The 18,154-nt window shown below is 36.3% G+C and overlaps 1 protein-coding gene across 5 annotated transcripts in view; it reads right to left on the reverse strand.

Moving 5' to 3' along the window:
• Nucleotides 1-18,154, reverse strand: part of tpm1 (tropomyosin 1 (alpha)) — a 69,455-nt gene that overhangs the window by 7,656 nt on the left and 43,645 nt on the right. For 3 of the 5 annotated variants that reach the window (XM_072913900.1, XM_061970382.2, XM_061970384.2), the window contains 3 exons: nucleotides 15,752-15,827; nucleotides 15,492-15,554; nucleotides 15,354-15,423 (listed from right to left, as the gene is read on the reverse strand). In XM_072913900.1, the coding sequence (XP_072770001.1) occupies nucleotides 15,354-15,423; nucleotides 15,492-15,554; nucleotides 15,752-15,827 (209 nt within the window). The remainder of the gene's footprint in view (nucleotides 1-15,353; nucleotides 15,424-15,491; nucleotides 15,555-15,751; nucleotides 15,828-18,154) is intronic. The other 2 variants (XM_061970383.2, XM_061970385.2) reach the window with 1 other exon arrangement.

Consider the following 18,154-nt stretch of genomic DNA (forward strand, 5'->3'; position numbering starts at 1 on the left):
CAGCTAATGATCAAGGGCGAGTTCTTGGTTTCTTATGTGGGTTTATTGTTAGGCAGTTTCATTAACGTCCTCCCAGCGCGGTAACAACACACAACAACAGCAGTCAAGTTTTCATCTACCGTAAAGCAGTTCGTCTGCCGTAAACAGCAATGTTGTGACACTTTTAAACAGGACAATACTGCCATCTACTGTACATGCATATGTGACCCGCCCATAATGTGTCACATTTTTGTGTTGATTTATTTATTTTATTTTGTGGTTTGAATTCGTTTTTGGAGCTGTCATTACACATTTATCAGTATTCACATTGGTCAGTAGGGGGCAGTAGGGCGTTTCTTCCCAATTGAATGCTATCACCTAAAGTCTCTAACTCTAAAACTCTAAAGTGTTTGTGAGTTGTAGTTTGTATTTGTGAATGAATCCAGTGCACAGCTGCAGTAATCAATACAAAAAGGCGACGTGAATGCGCAATGTTTATATAGGAACTTCTGATCCTAATTCAGACTCCCAAATTAGAGCTCCCGTTTTCTTATTGATTTTATAATGTATATTTGTATAATGTGTGTGTTCTGAAATAGTGACAGAGAATAGAACAAGGATGGACAATTCAACCCTTAACTCAACAATGAGTAGATGAGTGTTATGTGTGTGTATATGTGTAAATAAATGAACACTGAAATTCAAGTATTTCTTTTATATATATATATATATATATATATATATATATATATATATATATATATGTAATAAAAAATATATATATATAGCTAGAATTCACTGAAAGTCAAGTATTTCTTATATATATATATATATATATATGTATATCTTAACCACGCCCCACCCCCGACCACGCCCCCACCCCCACCTCCCAAAATCGGAGGTCTCAAGGTTGGCAAGTATGTATTAATGCCACAGTTAGTGTTTTTGTTTCATTGTTCACAGTTTTTGCCCACGTGCAAGTCTTTTTGTTTCGTTAGTCAAGTTTGTACATCCGCCTTGAGCGCGCTTTTTGTTCCTTTGAGTGTTATAAATAAATATAAATAAATATGTATTTACCTTCACGCCATGACCAGTCCAGCTTTACTTGCATCTCGGGAAAACAAACACACCATAGTCCATGTCTTGACAGGTTTAGTACTTAAAAACATCATTTTATCTGTCAAGTGTTAAATTTCAATATATTTTCTCACTAAATGTAATTGATTTTTTTTCATTTTGACAGAAAAAAATATATGTACTGCTTGAAATTGCATACCTTTCAAACTTTAATAGTATACAATATTGCAACAAATATTACAGTATATTATCATACTTCTACCAAACATCCATCCATCCATTTTCTACCGCTTGTCCCTCTTGGGGTCGCGGGGGTTGCTGGAGCCTATCATGTTTTTGTCTAAATAAAAATAATTTAAAATACTTAACCTTACAGCAAACTACCCATCAAATTCATGAAAAATAACAATTCAATTTAAGTTGTTCTTTACAGCATACTACTGTAAATAAATAAAAAATTGGGTTAAAATTCTGTTGACTGAGCTGCCAGTTTTTGACTGCAAAATCTAGGGTTGTTGTTTTTAACGGTGCATTACTGTAAATGGAAAGACGGTGCATTTGTTTTTACGGTAGAAAAACTGGCAGCTAAGTTGCCAAAATAAAAAAAGAACTTGTACAGTTTTTCCATGAACAACATAATGTTGTAAAAACCAATGTCACTTTAACACAAACATTCTGGCAACTAAGCTGCCAGCTTTTTCTGTAAACCCCCACCCCAAAAAACAGTGGTACTGTTTTTCCATCAGTGACGTGCAGTCACTAGAGGCAGGTGAGAAGAAGAAGAAAAAAAAAGTAAAAAGAAAAAAAAAAAATTAAATTGTTATATGTATCCAGTGATTATACTATAAAGTTATTTTCCATTTAACTTCACCAGTTTTAGATTATTTTTATTCAAAATCGCTGAATTTTCACATTTGCCGTTCAAATACTGAGAAGAGACGGTGCGGTGAACAGCAGCCAGTTGAGGCACGTCACTCAGTGCCTCAACATGGATTGCGCAATGACTCGGCTAACTGCTGGCCTGCTGTGCAGTGAGACTGTATTGCTATATGAACTATATTATACATTTCCATAGTTTAGTTAGCTGAGGTATATAATGTACAGTGTATTTTGTCAACAACTGTATGTGTGTAAAGTATTTCTTGTGCTGAGCGATCATAAAACGGCTGCAAAAGACGCACTGGCTGAGGCTCGCCTCCTGCACCCCCGCCGTAGAATTGTTATATCAACTAAAGCCCACACTTAAACTTTCCACGTGCAAGATTGAATCTATTTAAAAAAAATATTTCATAAGAAGCCAAAAAGTGCAAAAACAATAATGTTGGTGTTGGAGGAGTTGTGAATGACTGCAGGGACACAACATTAGATACACCTGCAGACTGCAGATGTACCTAATTCACAACTCCTCCAACACGAACATTATTGTTTTTGCACTTTTTGGCTTCTTATTAAATAACTTTTGTAACCTATTTTCATGGGCTTTCCTCTTTGTGATGTTAAGTTCCTGTTATGCGCTGTTATACAGTATATGCCTTGAGCTCTTATTTTGAAGGCGCTAAGAGCGGAAGTGATGTCACGTTGCGGAGGTTTTTGAAAGAAGGTAAATAAAGTGGTCCTCGTGTAAACTGGAGCCTCCGTGTTTGTTATTTTGTAGTTTCATACAGTATAGGCGACATTTATAAACCCTCGGTTACACTTTTTTAAATAGATTCAATCTTGCACGTGGAAAGTTTAAGTGAGGGCTTTAGTTGTGGCGCATGGACTTAATTTCTAAGTAAAGGTAAGACCATAATAACGTTTTTTTTTATTAAATGTGCTTTTTTGTGTGCTACAGTTTGTATGTGTAAAGTTAAAGTTAAGTTAAAGTACCAATGATTGTCACACACACACTAGGTGTAATGAAATTTGTCCTCTGCATTTGACCCATCCCCTTGATCACCCCCTGGGAGGTGAGGGGAGCAGTGGGCAGCAGCGGCGCCGCGCCCGGGAATCATTTTTGGTGATTTAACCCCCAATTCCAACCCTTGATGCTGAGTGCCAAGCAGGGAAGAATGCTGGTATGAGCTTTTAAACATAAACCGTTAACTGCTGCCAATCAAATGGTGAATAAGATACTCTTTAGGGTTCATATGTTTGTAAATCTGACTGTGATGAAGTCAGTGCCTCACCAGCCATCAACCTCACCGCACGTCACTGTTTTCCATTTACCGTAAAATGTTGTAATAAATTAAAAAAACACTATTTTCCAGTAAAATTTTGTAAATGTAAAGTATACTGTAAAATGGAGAGTCTACTTAAAACAATGGATATAATTAATAATGAAATCCAGAGGCAAATTCATACACTGTTACAAGCCATAACTGCCATGTGGCCCTCAATGAAAACCACTTTGACATCCCTGCTGTAAACCACACAGTACACAAGATATCTTGTATAAATGTTGCCGAGCTGAATGGAAGCTTGGACAGAAGAGGATTGTTTCCCCCCATGAAAATGACAGTACTGGGAAAATACAGGGGTGAAAAGGGGCAAAATATGTGAGTTTCCCCAAGGGAAACGTTTGCAGGTCTGAGTTGGAAAAGAGAGTGAATACAATGAATGTTTAGGTTGTAAAGATGTAGTTGTGAGTTAAAATATAACTACTTTAGTCAATGAATGATGTTTATGTTGAAAGATGAACACCACCTTTGCTTGCACTCGCCTACAGCAGGAAAGGGATTCTTATGAACCCACTCCTGGGTGAATCTCATGTGAGAGGAAAGGGCAGGGTGTGTTTATATGTAATTTTGCAATGCAGTCGGCTGAAAACGATGGAAAGCGCCACTCTACATAGCGACTGCGGCTGTGGTCAAAAATGACATTGCCACAGAATTTCACATTTTAAGATATTCAAAGCTTCTACACTGCAAAAACTGAAATCTAAGTGAGATGAAATATCTCAAATAAGGGTGATATTTGCTTATTTTCTGTCTGATAAGATCATTCTTCTCACTAAGCAGATTTTATGTTAGAGTCTTTTACTTGTTTTAAGTGTTTTGGTCCTAAATGCCCTCAGTAAGATATTACAGCTTGTTGCTGAGATTTGATGACCTATATTGAGTAAAACATGCTTGAAACTAGAATATCAACAGTTGCAAAGCTGTGTCATCAACACTCACAAGTATAAAACTACTTTTTTTAAAGTAATAATTTCTTACTTCAAGCATGAAAAAAAAAATCATGATGCCGAGCGCATATCATTATGTCAAGAGCATTTACTTAATTTAAGAATATTTTGCAACATATTGAGCAAAAAGGTCAAAAATGTTTTCTACCAAGAAAAGTGCACTTGTTATTAGTGAGAATATACTTATTTAAGGCATTTTTGGGTTCATTGAGGTTAGCTAATTTTACTTGTTTTGAAAAGTCTTGACAAGCCGAATTTTCTTGTTCTATTGGCAGATAATTTTGCTTAGTTCAAATAAAATACCCCTCATTTTTGTATTTTTTTTCCTTGTTTTTGAACACTGACTTTTTGCAGTGTACTGCACTGCAAAAACTGAAATCTAAGTGTGATGAAATATCTCAAATAAGGGTGATATTTGCTTTATTTCTGTCTGATAAGATAACTTTTCTCACTAAGCAGATTTTATGTTAGAGTGTTTTACTTATTTTAAGGGTTTTGGTCCTAAATGATCTCAGTAAGATATTACAGTTTGTTGCTGAGATTTGATGACCTATATTGAGTAAAACATGCTTGAAACTAGAATATCAACTGTTGCAAAGCTGTGTCATCAACACTCACAAGTATAAAACTACTTTTTTAAAGTAATCATTTCTTATTTCAAGCATGAAAAAAAAAATCAAAATCGTGATGCCGAGCGCATATCATTATGTCAAGATAATGGCACTAGCATTTACTTCATTTAAGAATATTTTGCAACATATTGAGCAAAAAGGTCTAATTTTTTTTTCTACCAAGAAAAGTGCACTTGTTATTAGTGAGAATATACTTATTTAAGGCATTTTTGGGTTCATTGAGGTTAGCTAATTTTACTTGTTTTGAAAAGTCTTGACAAGCCGAATTTTCTTGTTCTATTGGCAGATAATTTTGCTAAGTTCAAATAAAATACCCCTCATTTTTGTATCATTTTTCTTGTTTTTGAACAGTGACTTTTTGCAGTGTACTGCACTGCAAAAACTGAAATCTAAGTGAGATTAAATATCTCAAATAAGGGTGATATTTGCTTATTTTCTGTCTGATAAGATCATTCTTCTCACTAAGCAGATTTTATGTTAGAATGTTTTACTCGTTTTAAGGGTTTTGGTCCTAAATGATCTCAGTAAGATATTACAGTTTGTTGCTGAGATTTGATGACCTATATTGAGTAAAACATGCTTGAAACTAGAATATCAACTGTTGCAAAGCTGTGTCATCAACACTCACAAGTATAAAACTACTTTTTTAAAGTAATCATTTCTTACTTCAAGCATGAAAAAAAAAATCATGATGCCGAGCGCATATCATTATGTCAAGAGCATTTACTTAATTTAAGAATATTTTTCAACATATTGAGCAAAAAGGTCTAATTTTTTTTTCTACCAAGAAAAGTGCACTTGTTATTAGTGAGAATATACTTATTTTAAGGCATTTTTGGGTTCATTGAGGTTAGCTAATTTTACTTGTTTTGAAAAGTCTTGACAAGCCGAATTTTCTTGTTCTATTGGCAGATAATTTTGCTTAGTTCAAATAAAATACCCCTCATTTTTGTATTTTTTTTTTCTTGTTTTTGAACACTGACTTTTTGCAGTGTACTGCACTGCAAAAACTGAAATCTAAGTGAGATGAAATATCTCAAATAAGGGTGATATTTGCTTATTTTCTGTCTGATAAGATCATTCTTCTCACTAAGCAGATTTTATGTTAGAGTGTTTTACTCGTTTTAAGTGTTTTGGTCCTAAATGATCTCAGTAAGATATTACAGCTTGTTGCTGAGATTTGATGACCTACAGTATATTGAGTAAAACATGCTTGAAACTAGAATATCAACTGTTGCAAAGCTGTGTCATCAACACTCACAAGTATAAAACTACTTTTTTTAAAGTATTAATTTCTTCCTTCAAGCATGAAAAAAAAATCATTATGTCAAGAGCATTTACTTAATTTAAAAATATTTTGCAACATATTGAGCAAAAAGGTCAAATTTTTTTTTCTATCAAGAAAAGTGCACTTGTTATTAGTGAGAATATACTTATTTTAAGGTATGTTTGGGTTCATTGAGGTTAGCTAATTTTACTTGTTTTGAAAAGTCTTGACAAGCCGAATTTTCTTGTTCTATTGGCAGATAATTTTGCTTAGTTCAAATAAAATACCCCTCATTTTTGTATTTTTTTTTCTTGTTTTTGAACACTGACTTTTTGCAGTGTACTGCACTGCAAAAACTGAAATCTAAGTGAGATGAAATATCTCAAATAAGGGTGATATTTGCTTATTTTCTGTCTGATAAGATCATTCTTCTCACTAAGCAGATTTTATGTTAGAATGTTTTACTCGTTTTAAGGGTTTTGGTCCTAAATGATCTCAGTAAGATATTACAGCTTGTAGCTGAGATTTGATGACCTATATTGAGTAAAACATGCTTGAAACTAGAATATCAACTGTTGCAAAGCTTTGTCATCAACACTCACAAGTATAAAACTACTTTTTTAAAGTCATCATTTCTTACTTCAAGCATGAAAAAAAAAAATCATGATGCCGAGCGCATATCATTATGTCAAGAGCATTTACTTAATTTAAGAATATTTTTCAACATATTGAGCAAAAAGGTCTAATTTTTTTTTCTACCAAGAAAAGTGCACTTGTTATTAGTGAGAATATTCTTATTTTAAGGCATTTTTGGGTTCATCGGCTAATTTTACTTGTTTTGAAAAGTCTTGACAAGCCGAATTTTCTTGTTCTATTGGCAGATAATTTTGCATAGTTCAAATAAAATACCCCTCATTTTTGTATTTTTTTTTTTGAACACTGACTTTTTGCAGTGTAGTGGATAGTGCACGTTTCATGTGTCAGGTAATCCGCTACGAATTCATGATAATTTACACCAATAAGACTCAGAGCATTTCCATGTTACATTTATTGAAATACTGCATAACGTACAATGCCCAGGTGTCATAACGTTGCAACCGACAATCGTATTCATCCAACCAGATGTTCCCTCGTCGTCTCGCTACTTTACCAACATCTTCCCGAAACACCCCTAAGTAAGATTCCCTGCCGCAGTAATTAGCATTCAACTGGCTCAGCTTTTAATGGAGTATTGTCCATGTCTAACAAGGCTACAACATGACAAGGATGGGGAGAAAAAGGGAAAAAATGGAGACAGAACATAAAAAGCAAGGTGGAAATAAATAGGGACAGAGTAAAGACATAAACATAGAATGGATGAGGTTTATTCGTTTTTTTTTTACACAACGCAGAATGATTTTAGGATTCTGTACAAAAGATAGGATGGACTTTGAGATGAGGATGAGAACAAACAGGATGGCGGGAAAAAGCGCAGATGAGAGGAAGGAAAGGAGGATGGAGAGGGCGGAGAGACGCCACTCAGCCGGGAGGAGGCGTCTTTGATGGGATGGAAACAATTTATCTGCGTGGGTGGGGAGGAGAGAAGAGGTAAGAGTGAACCAGACATCAACCAAACCAGGGGGCAGGTGATTTAATGAGGGTGGAAGCAGGACATATTAGTACCGTATTTGTCGGACTATAAGGGCGCACTCAAAATCCTTTCATTTTCTCAAAAACTGGACAGTGCGCCTTATAACCCGGTGCGCCCAATGTGCAGAATAATTCTAGTTGTGCTTACCGACCTCAAAGCTATTTTATTTGGTACATGGTGTAATGATAAGTGTGACCAGTAGATGGCAGACACACATAAGAGCAATATGATGGCGGTAAACAACAGCAAAACTTTAAATGTTCAATTGAGAATATAGAACGTTACACACGGCACTCAAAAATATGTCAAAATGTTTTTAGTACGACTTCAGTAAACTATGAAACCGCACCTTGATGGCTTGTCGGCGCATTAAACATACGAGTATTATTACGGTGTGTGTATAAGGACCGCAAAATGGCACCTATTAGCAGACATTATCTGGCGTTTTGTTTCACAATATAATGCAAAACTAACGTTTATCTTCCGGTACCTGCTGATGTGTATTTTGGATCTGCATAAGTCCTGAAAATGTTCGCACTTCCGCCATTGTAGTCCATAGTCAAAAGCGTCTTCTTTATCTCTATCTTCTTGTTATGGGACATTCATCCTCCGCTGTTGCCATTTCTAATATAAAGTAGTGTAAAGTTCTTACTTATATCTGTCAGTACACTCACCATGAAAGCACTAAAACATACCGGTATAGTGAGTTTACATTATTCACCCAAGGAACTTTAGTTATTAGAGAGTTACTGTCGGACGTTTTTTTTTCAAGGGACACATTTCGGGCGTTGTTGTTGCACTAGTGAGCCACGGATGAGGAGATGCTGCTCCGTTATTGATTGAAGTAAAGTCTGAATGTCATTAAAACAGTTAGCTCCATCTTTTGACATTTCTTCCACTCCCGTCCTTGCACGCTACACCGCTACAACAAAGATGACGCTGTCCAAGTGGAGGCACGTAAATAAGACCGCCCACAAAACGGCGCATCCTGAAGTGCGACTTGAAGATGATGTGTAAAACATCATCTATGCAACATTTTGAGCAAAGAACCACCATCACATGTTATGTAGACCACAAGGAAGTCTTTTACATTTAGAAAACAATCATAATATGACTCCTTTAATGCGCCTTATAATCCGGTGCGCCTTTTGTATGAAAATAGACCTGACTAGACCCACTCATCGGCAGTGCACCTTATAATCCGGTGCGCCCTATGGTGCGGAAAATATGGGACTTGTATTAAATATGGCGAGGCTGCATTTCAGTTTTATGCTCCTGAAATCAATGTTGGCAATGTTCAAATCCAGGCTAAAAAATACTTTTATTGAACTAAAAGTGCTTTGTCTACCTTCTTTTATTTTTATTGAATTATCATTATTTTTATGATGTAATTCGCCTGTGATTGTTTGCATCCGTAAAGCACTTCGCCTCGTGTACAAATTGCTCTGCGTAAATAAACCTGCCTTGTATTAAACTGTTATACTGTTTGGTTAGTATGTTGACAAATAAGTGTGTCCATATACCGTATTTTTCGGACTACAAGTCGCAGTTTTTTTTCATAGTTTGGCCGGGGGTGCGACTTATACTCAGGGGGGACTTATGTGTGAAATTATTAACACATTAGCGTAAAATATCAAATAATATTATTGATCTCATTCACGTAAGAGACTAGACGTATAAGATTTCATGGGATTTAGCGATTAGGAGTGACAGATTGTTTGGTAAACGTATAGCATGTTCTATATGTTATAGTTATTTGAATGACTCTTACCATAATATGTTACGTTAACATACCAGTTGGTTATTTATGCCTCATATAACGTACACTTATTCAGCCTGTTGTTCACTATTCTTTATTTATTTTAAATTGCCTTTCAAATGTCTATTCTTGGTGTTGGCTTTTATCAAAACATTTCCCCCAAAAATGCGACTTATATATGTTTTTTTCCTTCTTAATTATGCATTTTTGGCAGGTGCGTCTTATACTCCGGAGTGACTTATACTCCGAAGAATACGGTAAATATATATATTTTACATGTCGTAAATCATGTCTAAAGTGTAGTTATAATAAACACAATGACAAACTAAACTAAAGGCAAAATCACAAAATATTTTAATGACCTCGAATTAAGTAAATTGGCATACGCCGGCTGGTATTAGGTTGATACCAAGATTTGCAGTATCGCCCTGCACTATTTGAACACTAGGGGTGTAACGGTGCACAAAAATTTCGGTTCGGTACGTACCTCGGTTTAGAGGTCACGGTTCGGTTCATTTTCGGTACAGTAAGAAAACAACAAAATATACATTTTTGGGTTATTTATTTAGCAAATTTGCAAAATCTTCCACCAAAAATATTTTTCTCAGTGGAATATTTGATGTGAAGTAATCAGAACCTTGGATAGGTCAATAAATCATAATAACATTGATTTTGATTCAATATTATGTTTTGAAAGAAAAAAAAAAACAGCTTTGTTTTATTAGTCAACATTGCAACTTTTTCTAAATTACATTTCACCTTTAAGCTTTTTTATTTCACTTTTGTTATGTTTTTGTTTATTTTAGTAGTATTTTTAGAATGTGCCGTGGGCCTTTAAAACACCGCAAATGGGTCTCCGGGGCACACTTTTGACACCCCTGCTATAGATAATAAAAAATGAAATGTGATAAATCTATGGATAAAAAGCGGAGCCTGGCGACGCATGCGCGTTTATCATAACTCTCTCTCTCTCTCTGTCTCTGCCCCTCCCTCACCAATGCTGCTGCGCGCACAATTTGTTTTGTTTTTAACCCCTTCTTAACCCTGAACGTACATTGAAAATACACGCGACCCTAACTCAAAATGCCGGACATTTGAGGCATTTAAGAAACTCCGCCCTGACAGCTCCGCAAAAGAGGACACGTCCGGTGAAAAGAGGACGTATCGTAGCCCGTTAGCTGCTAGCATGCCGTGTGTTGTGCCTCGGTGTGCATTGTTTACACAACGTGCGTTACGCTACTTAATATGTCCGTGTGGAAACGGTTCAATACAAATACACGTACCGTTACACCCCTACTATTTACTGTAATACACGTATAAAAACAAGTTAACAAATGTTTAATACTAGTAGAATAAAGTACAACTACTTCTTTACACCCTTTGAGAGACACATAACAGAGCCAGAACAGAACGATACCGCCACCTAGTGGTGTTTCATAGGTAGTGTTAAACATGTATTGCGCGTATTCAATGTATATTTAATATTTACTTAATTGTTTTGCATATATTGAGCAGCCACAGTCTTTGCTATATGTTGCAGACTTTCTTTCCTGGTTCTATGGTTGGCATCACCGTTTTATCTTTGCCATCACTGTCCCCTTCTGGGGTGAATAGACCCTGTAATGCGCCTTATTATCCGGTGCGCCTTTTGTTTGGAAAAAAGACCTGACTAGACCCGCTCATCGGCGGTGCGCCCTATGGTCTGGAAAATACGGTAGATGATCAACCAAAGGAGGAAGCGAGTGGCTGATTTGCATGCTTTGCTAAGGACGCCACTTTACTGTATGACTGATGAGAAGAAATATGAGTGCATGCTGCTGTCATGCATTATTATTAGTCACGAATAAATGACAGGAATGCCCACACTTTAAAGTTTCTTAGCCTAGCCCTGTGAAACAATGTGCTTCCCGGCCAGCGACAACATGTCAAAGAACCGCATAGCACAAAACGACAAGGCACGGCAGCTTGGAAATGAATGATAATATCTTTACATGGAAGTCATGTCGTTGAGGGCGTGGTCCAGCTCCTCGCTGATGGCCTTGTACTTCAGTTTCTGGGAATACAACTCATCTATTGGGCGGGGGCCACAGGTGGAGTGACAGGAGGGGCAAAGGTGAGGAGGAGGCGCACGTGACAAAAAGGCCGGTGAAGACCATTCATGGGAGAAAGAGAGAGTGGGAACAGAAAAAAGGAAAATGAAAAGTTACACCACAGGAGAATGAGAGGAATGAAAGTGCAGCAGAAGCCAGGGGAAAGTCCGGGGAAAAAAGGTTTACCTGCCTTTTGAATCTGATATTAGCTCGCTGTTTTTACTACCTTGATTTTAATGAAACTAACGATGAGTACCGTATTATTCGGACTATAAGTCGCAGTTTTTTTCATAGTTTGGCCGGGCTCCAGTGCGATTTATATATGTTTTTTTCCTTCTTTATTATGCATTTTCGGCAGGTGCGACTTATACTCCGGTGCGACTTATACTCCGAAAAATACGGTATTAGGTTTTAAAACGTTAACCACCATGAAGCTTTAATTGATTAGCACACTTTAAAGAACTCATTTCCTGGAGAAGCAGCAAGCCTGCTAATCTCAAGCTAAATTTAAATGCTGACTTGAATACAAAACAGCATCTTAGCCCAACCTTAACTTGTATAAAACACAAATAAGTTATTAATTTGTGTACATTAAACATACACTCTTTGTTCTTAAGATGAAGTGATAAATATTAAAGATCTATACCGTATTTTTCGGACTATAAGTCGCAGTTTTTTTCATAGTTTGGCCGGGGGTGCGACTTATACTCAGGAGCGACTTATGTGTGAAATGATTAACACATTAGCGTAAAATATCAAATAATATTATTTAGCTCATTCACGTAAGAGACTAGACGTATAAGATTTCATGGGATTTAGCGATTAGGAGTGACAGATTGTTTGGTAAACGTATAGCATGTTCTATATGTTATAGTTATTTGAATAACACTAAAATCTCTACAAATTAAAATGGAAAAAGAAAAGCATCATTAAAACGGCTTAGTGGCCACATGCGTGGACAGCACCTTTTAGCTCTTATTTCCAAAATTGTGTACACTGCTAAATTGGGGTCTTATGGCCACTTATGTGGACACTTATACTGCCATCTGGTGGTGTCAGAAGAGTATAACATAAAATGGAATTTGAAAAGAAAAAAGTGTAAAAATAAGAATTAGCTTGTCACTAAACATGAAGTACCGTATTTTTCGGACTATAAGTCGCAGTTTTTTTCATAGTTTGGCCGGGGGTGCGACTTATACTCAGGAGCGACTTATGTGTGAAATGATTAACACATTAGCGTAAAATATCAAATAATAATATTTATCTCATTCACGTAAGAGACTAGACGTATAAGATTTCATGGGATTTAGCGATTAGGAGTGACAGATTGTTTGGTAAACGTATAGCATGTTCTATATGTTATAGTTATTTGAAAAACACTAAAATCTCTACAAATTAAAATGGAAAAAGAAAAGCATCATTAAAACGGCTTAGTGGCCACATGCGTGGACAGCACCTTTTAGCTCTTATTTCCAAAATTGTGTACACTGCTAAATTGGGGTCTTATGGCCACTTATGTGGACACTTATACTGCCATCTGGTGGTGTCAGAAGAGTATAACATAAAATGGAATTTGAAAAGAAAAAAGTGTAAAAATAAGAATTAGCTTGTCACTAAACATGAAGTACCGTATTTTTCGGACTATAAGTCGCAGTTTTTTTCATAGTTTGGCCGGGGGTGCGACTTATACTCAGGAGCGACTTATGTGTGAAATGATTAACACATTAGCGTAAAATATCAAATAATATTATTTAGCTCATTCACGTAAGAGACTAGACGTATAAGATTTCATGGGATTTAGCGATTAGGAGTGACAGATTGTTTGGTAAACGTATAGCATGTTCTATATGTTATAGTTATTTGAATAACACTAAAATCTCTACAAATTAAAATGGAAAACGAAAAGCATCATTAAAACGGCTTAGTGGCCACATGCGTGGACAGCACCTTTTAGCTCTTATTTCCAAAATTGTGTACACTGCTAAATTGGGGTCTTATGGCCACTTATGTGGACACTTATACTGCCATCTGGTGGTGTCAGAAGAGTATAACATAAAATGGAATTTGAAAAAAAAAAAGTGTAAAAATAAGAATTAGCTTGTCACTAAACATGAAGTACCGTATTTTTCGGACTATAAGTCGCAGTTTCTTTCACAGTTTGGCCGGGGGTGTGACTTATACTCAAGAGCGACTTATGTGTGAAATTATTAACACATTAGCGTAAAATATCAAATAATATTATTTAGCTCATTCACGTAAGGGACTAGACGTATAAGATTTCATTGGATTTAGCGATTAGGAGCGACAGATTGTTTGGTAAACGTATAGCATGTTCTATATGTTATAGTTATTTGAATGACTCTTACCATAATATGTTACGTTAACATACCAGTTGGTTATTTATGCCTCATATAACGTACACTTATTCAGCCTGTTGTTCACTATTCTTGATTTATTTTAAATTGCCTTTCAAATGTCTATTCTTGGTGTTGGCTTTTATCAAATAAATTTCCCCAAAAAATGCGACTTATATATGTTTTTTCCCTTCTTTATTATGCATTTTCGGCCGGTGCGACTTATACTCCGGAGCGACTTATACGCCGGAAAATACGGTATGTGGGCGTGTCTACAACAGGAAGTGAACCCACGTGACATCACATAAACAGGAAGTGAACCCTAGTTTTGCCTTTATCATTACCAAACACTAAAATCTCTACAAATTAAAATGGACAAAGAAAAACATCATTAAAAAGGCTTAGTGGCCACAAGCGTGGACAGGACCTTTTAGCTCTTATTTCCAAAATTGTGTACACTACTGAATTGGGGTCTTATGGCCACTTATGTGGACACTTATACTGCCATCTGGTGGTGTCAGAAGAGTATAACATACAATGGAATTTGGGGGAAAAAAAGTGTAAAAATAAGAATTAGCATGTCACTAAACATGAAGTACACGTTTGTGTACTTATGGACTAAGTACATCATATCAAAAGATGATTCTTAGTTTTTTTTTCCTAATTAGGGTCCAATAAGCCGAAATAGCAAAGAGAAATAAAAAAAAGCATGTAAACAAACAGCTTGGGCCTTAAGAGGTTAAGCGCTCAAATAACACTGATATGATGTTAAAGTATAATGTGCGTTTGTTATCTAGTTTCATAACTTGGTGAAATTATATAAGTACTTTTTGAGAACATTGTCAATCCTATTATGATAACCGTTATAAATTTGTTCACAAAAATTGTGATATTAATTTTTGATGTTGCTGCATCCCCTTGAGATTTAATAGCAATAAATGTATTAAAGTTATAGATGAATATAGAATAAAAAAAGATGCAAAAATTCAGGCCCTGCTAGTTTGCAACATGAACTATTATGTTAAGTTAAGTTAAAGTGCCAATGATTGTCACACACACACTAGGTGTGGCAAAATGATTCTATGCATTTGACTCATCACCCTTGATCACTCCCTGGGAGGTGAGGGGAGCAGTGAGCAGCAGCGGTGGCCACGCCCGGGGAATAATTTTTGGTGATTTAACCCCCAATTCCAACCCTTGATGCTGAGTGCCAAGCAGGGAGGTAATGGCTCCCATTTTTATAGTCTTTGGTATGACTCGGCCGGGGTGTGAACTCACCGAGGTGAGAGTAAAATGAAAATGATGATATTGATTGTACAGAAAATGCCTTAGATGACAATATGTAGAGAACAAAAACCCAATGGAGGGTGTAGTGTGGAGGTGTTAGAATCAAACATACCCTCCAGGTCATCAATGGTCTTCTCCAGCTTGGCTACTGATCTCTCAGCAAACTCGGCACGCGTCTCAGCCTGAGGAAGAAACGCGGATTTGAAAGCACCAGAATCTGAGAAGACCGATCCCAAATGTCGACACTTGCCTCCTTCAGCTTGTCGGTGAGGACCTTGATCTCCTCCTCGTATTTGTCCTCCTTCTGGGAGTACTGTGGCACACAAACACCATAAGAAGTCATGCAGTCACCTTAGTCATATTCATCAGTCTCATAGAAGTCATCAAATCTAGCAAAGACTACAGAAAGTATCACAGAAGAGAAGAAGAAGAAGAGAATCTGTTCCACCTCCAGGAGCTGGGAGGGAGTTGTCACTGTCGGCATGCAGTCGGCCAGCAGGGGGCGCTTACCTTCTCAGCCTGGGCCTCCAGTGACTTCAGGTTGTTGGTCACAGTTTTCAACTCTTCCTCCAGCTCAGCACATTTGCTGGTTTGTTTGACGCGGGTGCAAAGAGAGGCCAAGGAGAGGGAGGACGACGACGCAGACGAGAAACAGGAAAGAAGATCATCATAAGAACCACAAAGATTAGATTAGAACCCCGAGTCACTTAAACAGAGCAGAACCAGTGTGGAAAGTCCACGTTGCACAAGACAGCTTTTTCCACCAAACAGCACAAAACTGATCAGGGACTATCCTTGATGGAGACTCCAGCCCCACTGGTCTTTAGGGGTGCCAGAATGCCACTAAATGCAGTCATGATCCAAACTCTATTGTTCTGCTTGGTGGCTTCACAGTTAAGCCCAAAATGATTCATAAAGTGGGCAAATGTTGAGTTTAAAGTGAATTTTTACATGGGAAAGGGTAGCTTTTCACTGAAAAAAACAACTGTTTTTTAGGTTTAATATTAGTTTTATACAAATCGACATGAATAGGCATCACTTAATTATATAAATATGCATTAGGGCTGCAGCTATCGATTATTTTAGTAATCTATCGATTAATCGGACAAAACACTTACCGTATTTTTCGGACTATAAGTCACAGTTTTTTTCATAGTTTGACCGGGGGTGCGACTTATGTGTGAAATTATTAACACATTAGCATAAAGTATCAAATAATACTATATATCTCATTCACGTAAGAGACTAGACGTATAAGATTTCATGGGATTTAGCGATTAGGAGTGACAGATTGTTTGGTAAACGTATAGCATGTTCTATATGTTATAGTTATTTGAATGACTCTTTCCATAATATGTTACGTTAACATACCAGTTGGTTATTTATGCCTCATATAACGTACACTTATTCAGCCTGTTGTTCACTATTCTTTATTTATTTTAAATTGCCTTTCAAATGTCTATTCTTGGTGTTGGCTTTTATCAAATACATTTCCCCAAAAAATGCGACTTATACTCCAGTGCGACTTATATATGTTTTTTTCCTTCTTTATTATGCATTTTCGGCCGGTGCGACTTATACTCCGGAGCGATTTATACTCCAAAAAATACGGTATATGGGCGTGTCTACAACAGGAAGTGAACCCGCATGACATCACATAAACAGGAAGTGAACCCTAGCCTTTATCATTACCAAACACTAAAATCTATACAAATTAAAATGGACAAAGAAAAACATAATTAAAAAGGCTTAGTGGCCACATGCGTGGACAGTACATTTTAGCTCTTATTTCCAAAATTGTGCACACTACTGAATTGGGGTCTTATGGCCACTTATGTGGACACTTATACTGCCATCTGGTGGTGTCAGAAGAGTATAACATACAATGGAATTTGGGGGGAAAAAAGTGTAAAAATAAGAATGAGCATGTCACTAAACATGAAGTACACGTTTGTGTACTTATGGACTAAGTACATCATATCAAAAGATGATTCTTAGTTTTTTATTCTAATTAGAGTCCAGTTAGCCCAAATAGCAAAGAGAAATAAAAAATAAAAAAAATGTTACGTTAACATACCAGGTACGTTCTCAGTTGGTTATTTATGCCTCATATAACATACACTTATTCAGCCTGTTGTTCACTATTCTTTATTTATTTTAAATTGCCTTTCAAATGTCTATTCTTGGTGTTAGCTTTTATCAATTACATTTTCCCAAAAAATGCGACTTATACTCCAGTGCGACTTATATAAGTTTTTTTCCTTCTTTATTATGCATTTTCGGCCGGTGAGACTTATACTCCGAAAAATGAAAAAATAAAACAAATGTATTTAAGAGATGTGTTCTAATACCCCTCAGTAATGGTCAGGTAACACAACAACCTTTTATTTATTTATACGATTCTCTTGAGGTTCATTTTACCATTTTTTAAATTGAAATCGAGGGGTATACTGACAAAAAAAAGGCCCAATGACCCACACCAAAAATATTCAAACCAATATTTTCATTGATAAGGAAGCCTAACAAGGTAACCAAGAGATGAGAAAGAAATTGGATGATAGATAATTTTAGTGCATTTTACAGCTGATTTAAGACATGGGTCAAAAACGACCCGTTAACATAAGAGATGGTAACAGAAAGCTAACACAAGAGGAAGGTTAAGAGCCTCAATGTGTATTATAGGGAAAATAATTGAAATAATGATTTTTTTGGGCTTGCCATAACCTCCATTCTTTTTATCTAACATATGCACATAATCAACATTGAACTTGCACTTTTAACATGTGTCCATTAATAAAAAAATAACAAAACATTACTACTTTTATGTGTGCTCTATTGCAGAAACTATGTCTGCGTATTTAAAGTTCTGGGCACACCACGCCGTCTGAATTTTACTGTACTTTAATGACAATT

This window comes from Nerophis lumbriciformis, linkage group LG10 (genome assembly GCF_033978685.3).
Source record: "Nerophis lumbriciformis linkage group LG10, RoL_Nlum_v2.1, whole genome shotgun sequence".
In the NCBI taxonomy this organism is placed as follows: domain Eukaryota; kingdom Metazoa; phylum Chordata; class Actinopteri; order Syngnathiformes; family Syngnathidae; genus Nerophis; species Nerophis lumbriciformis.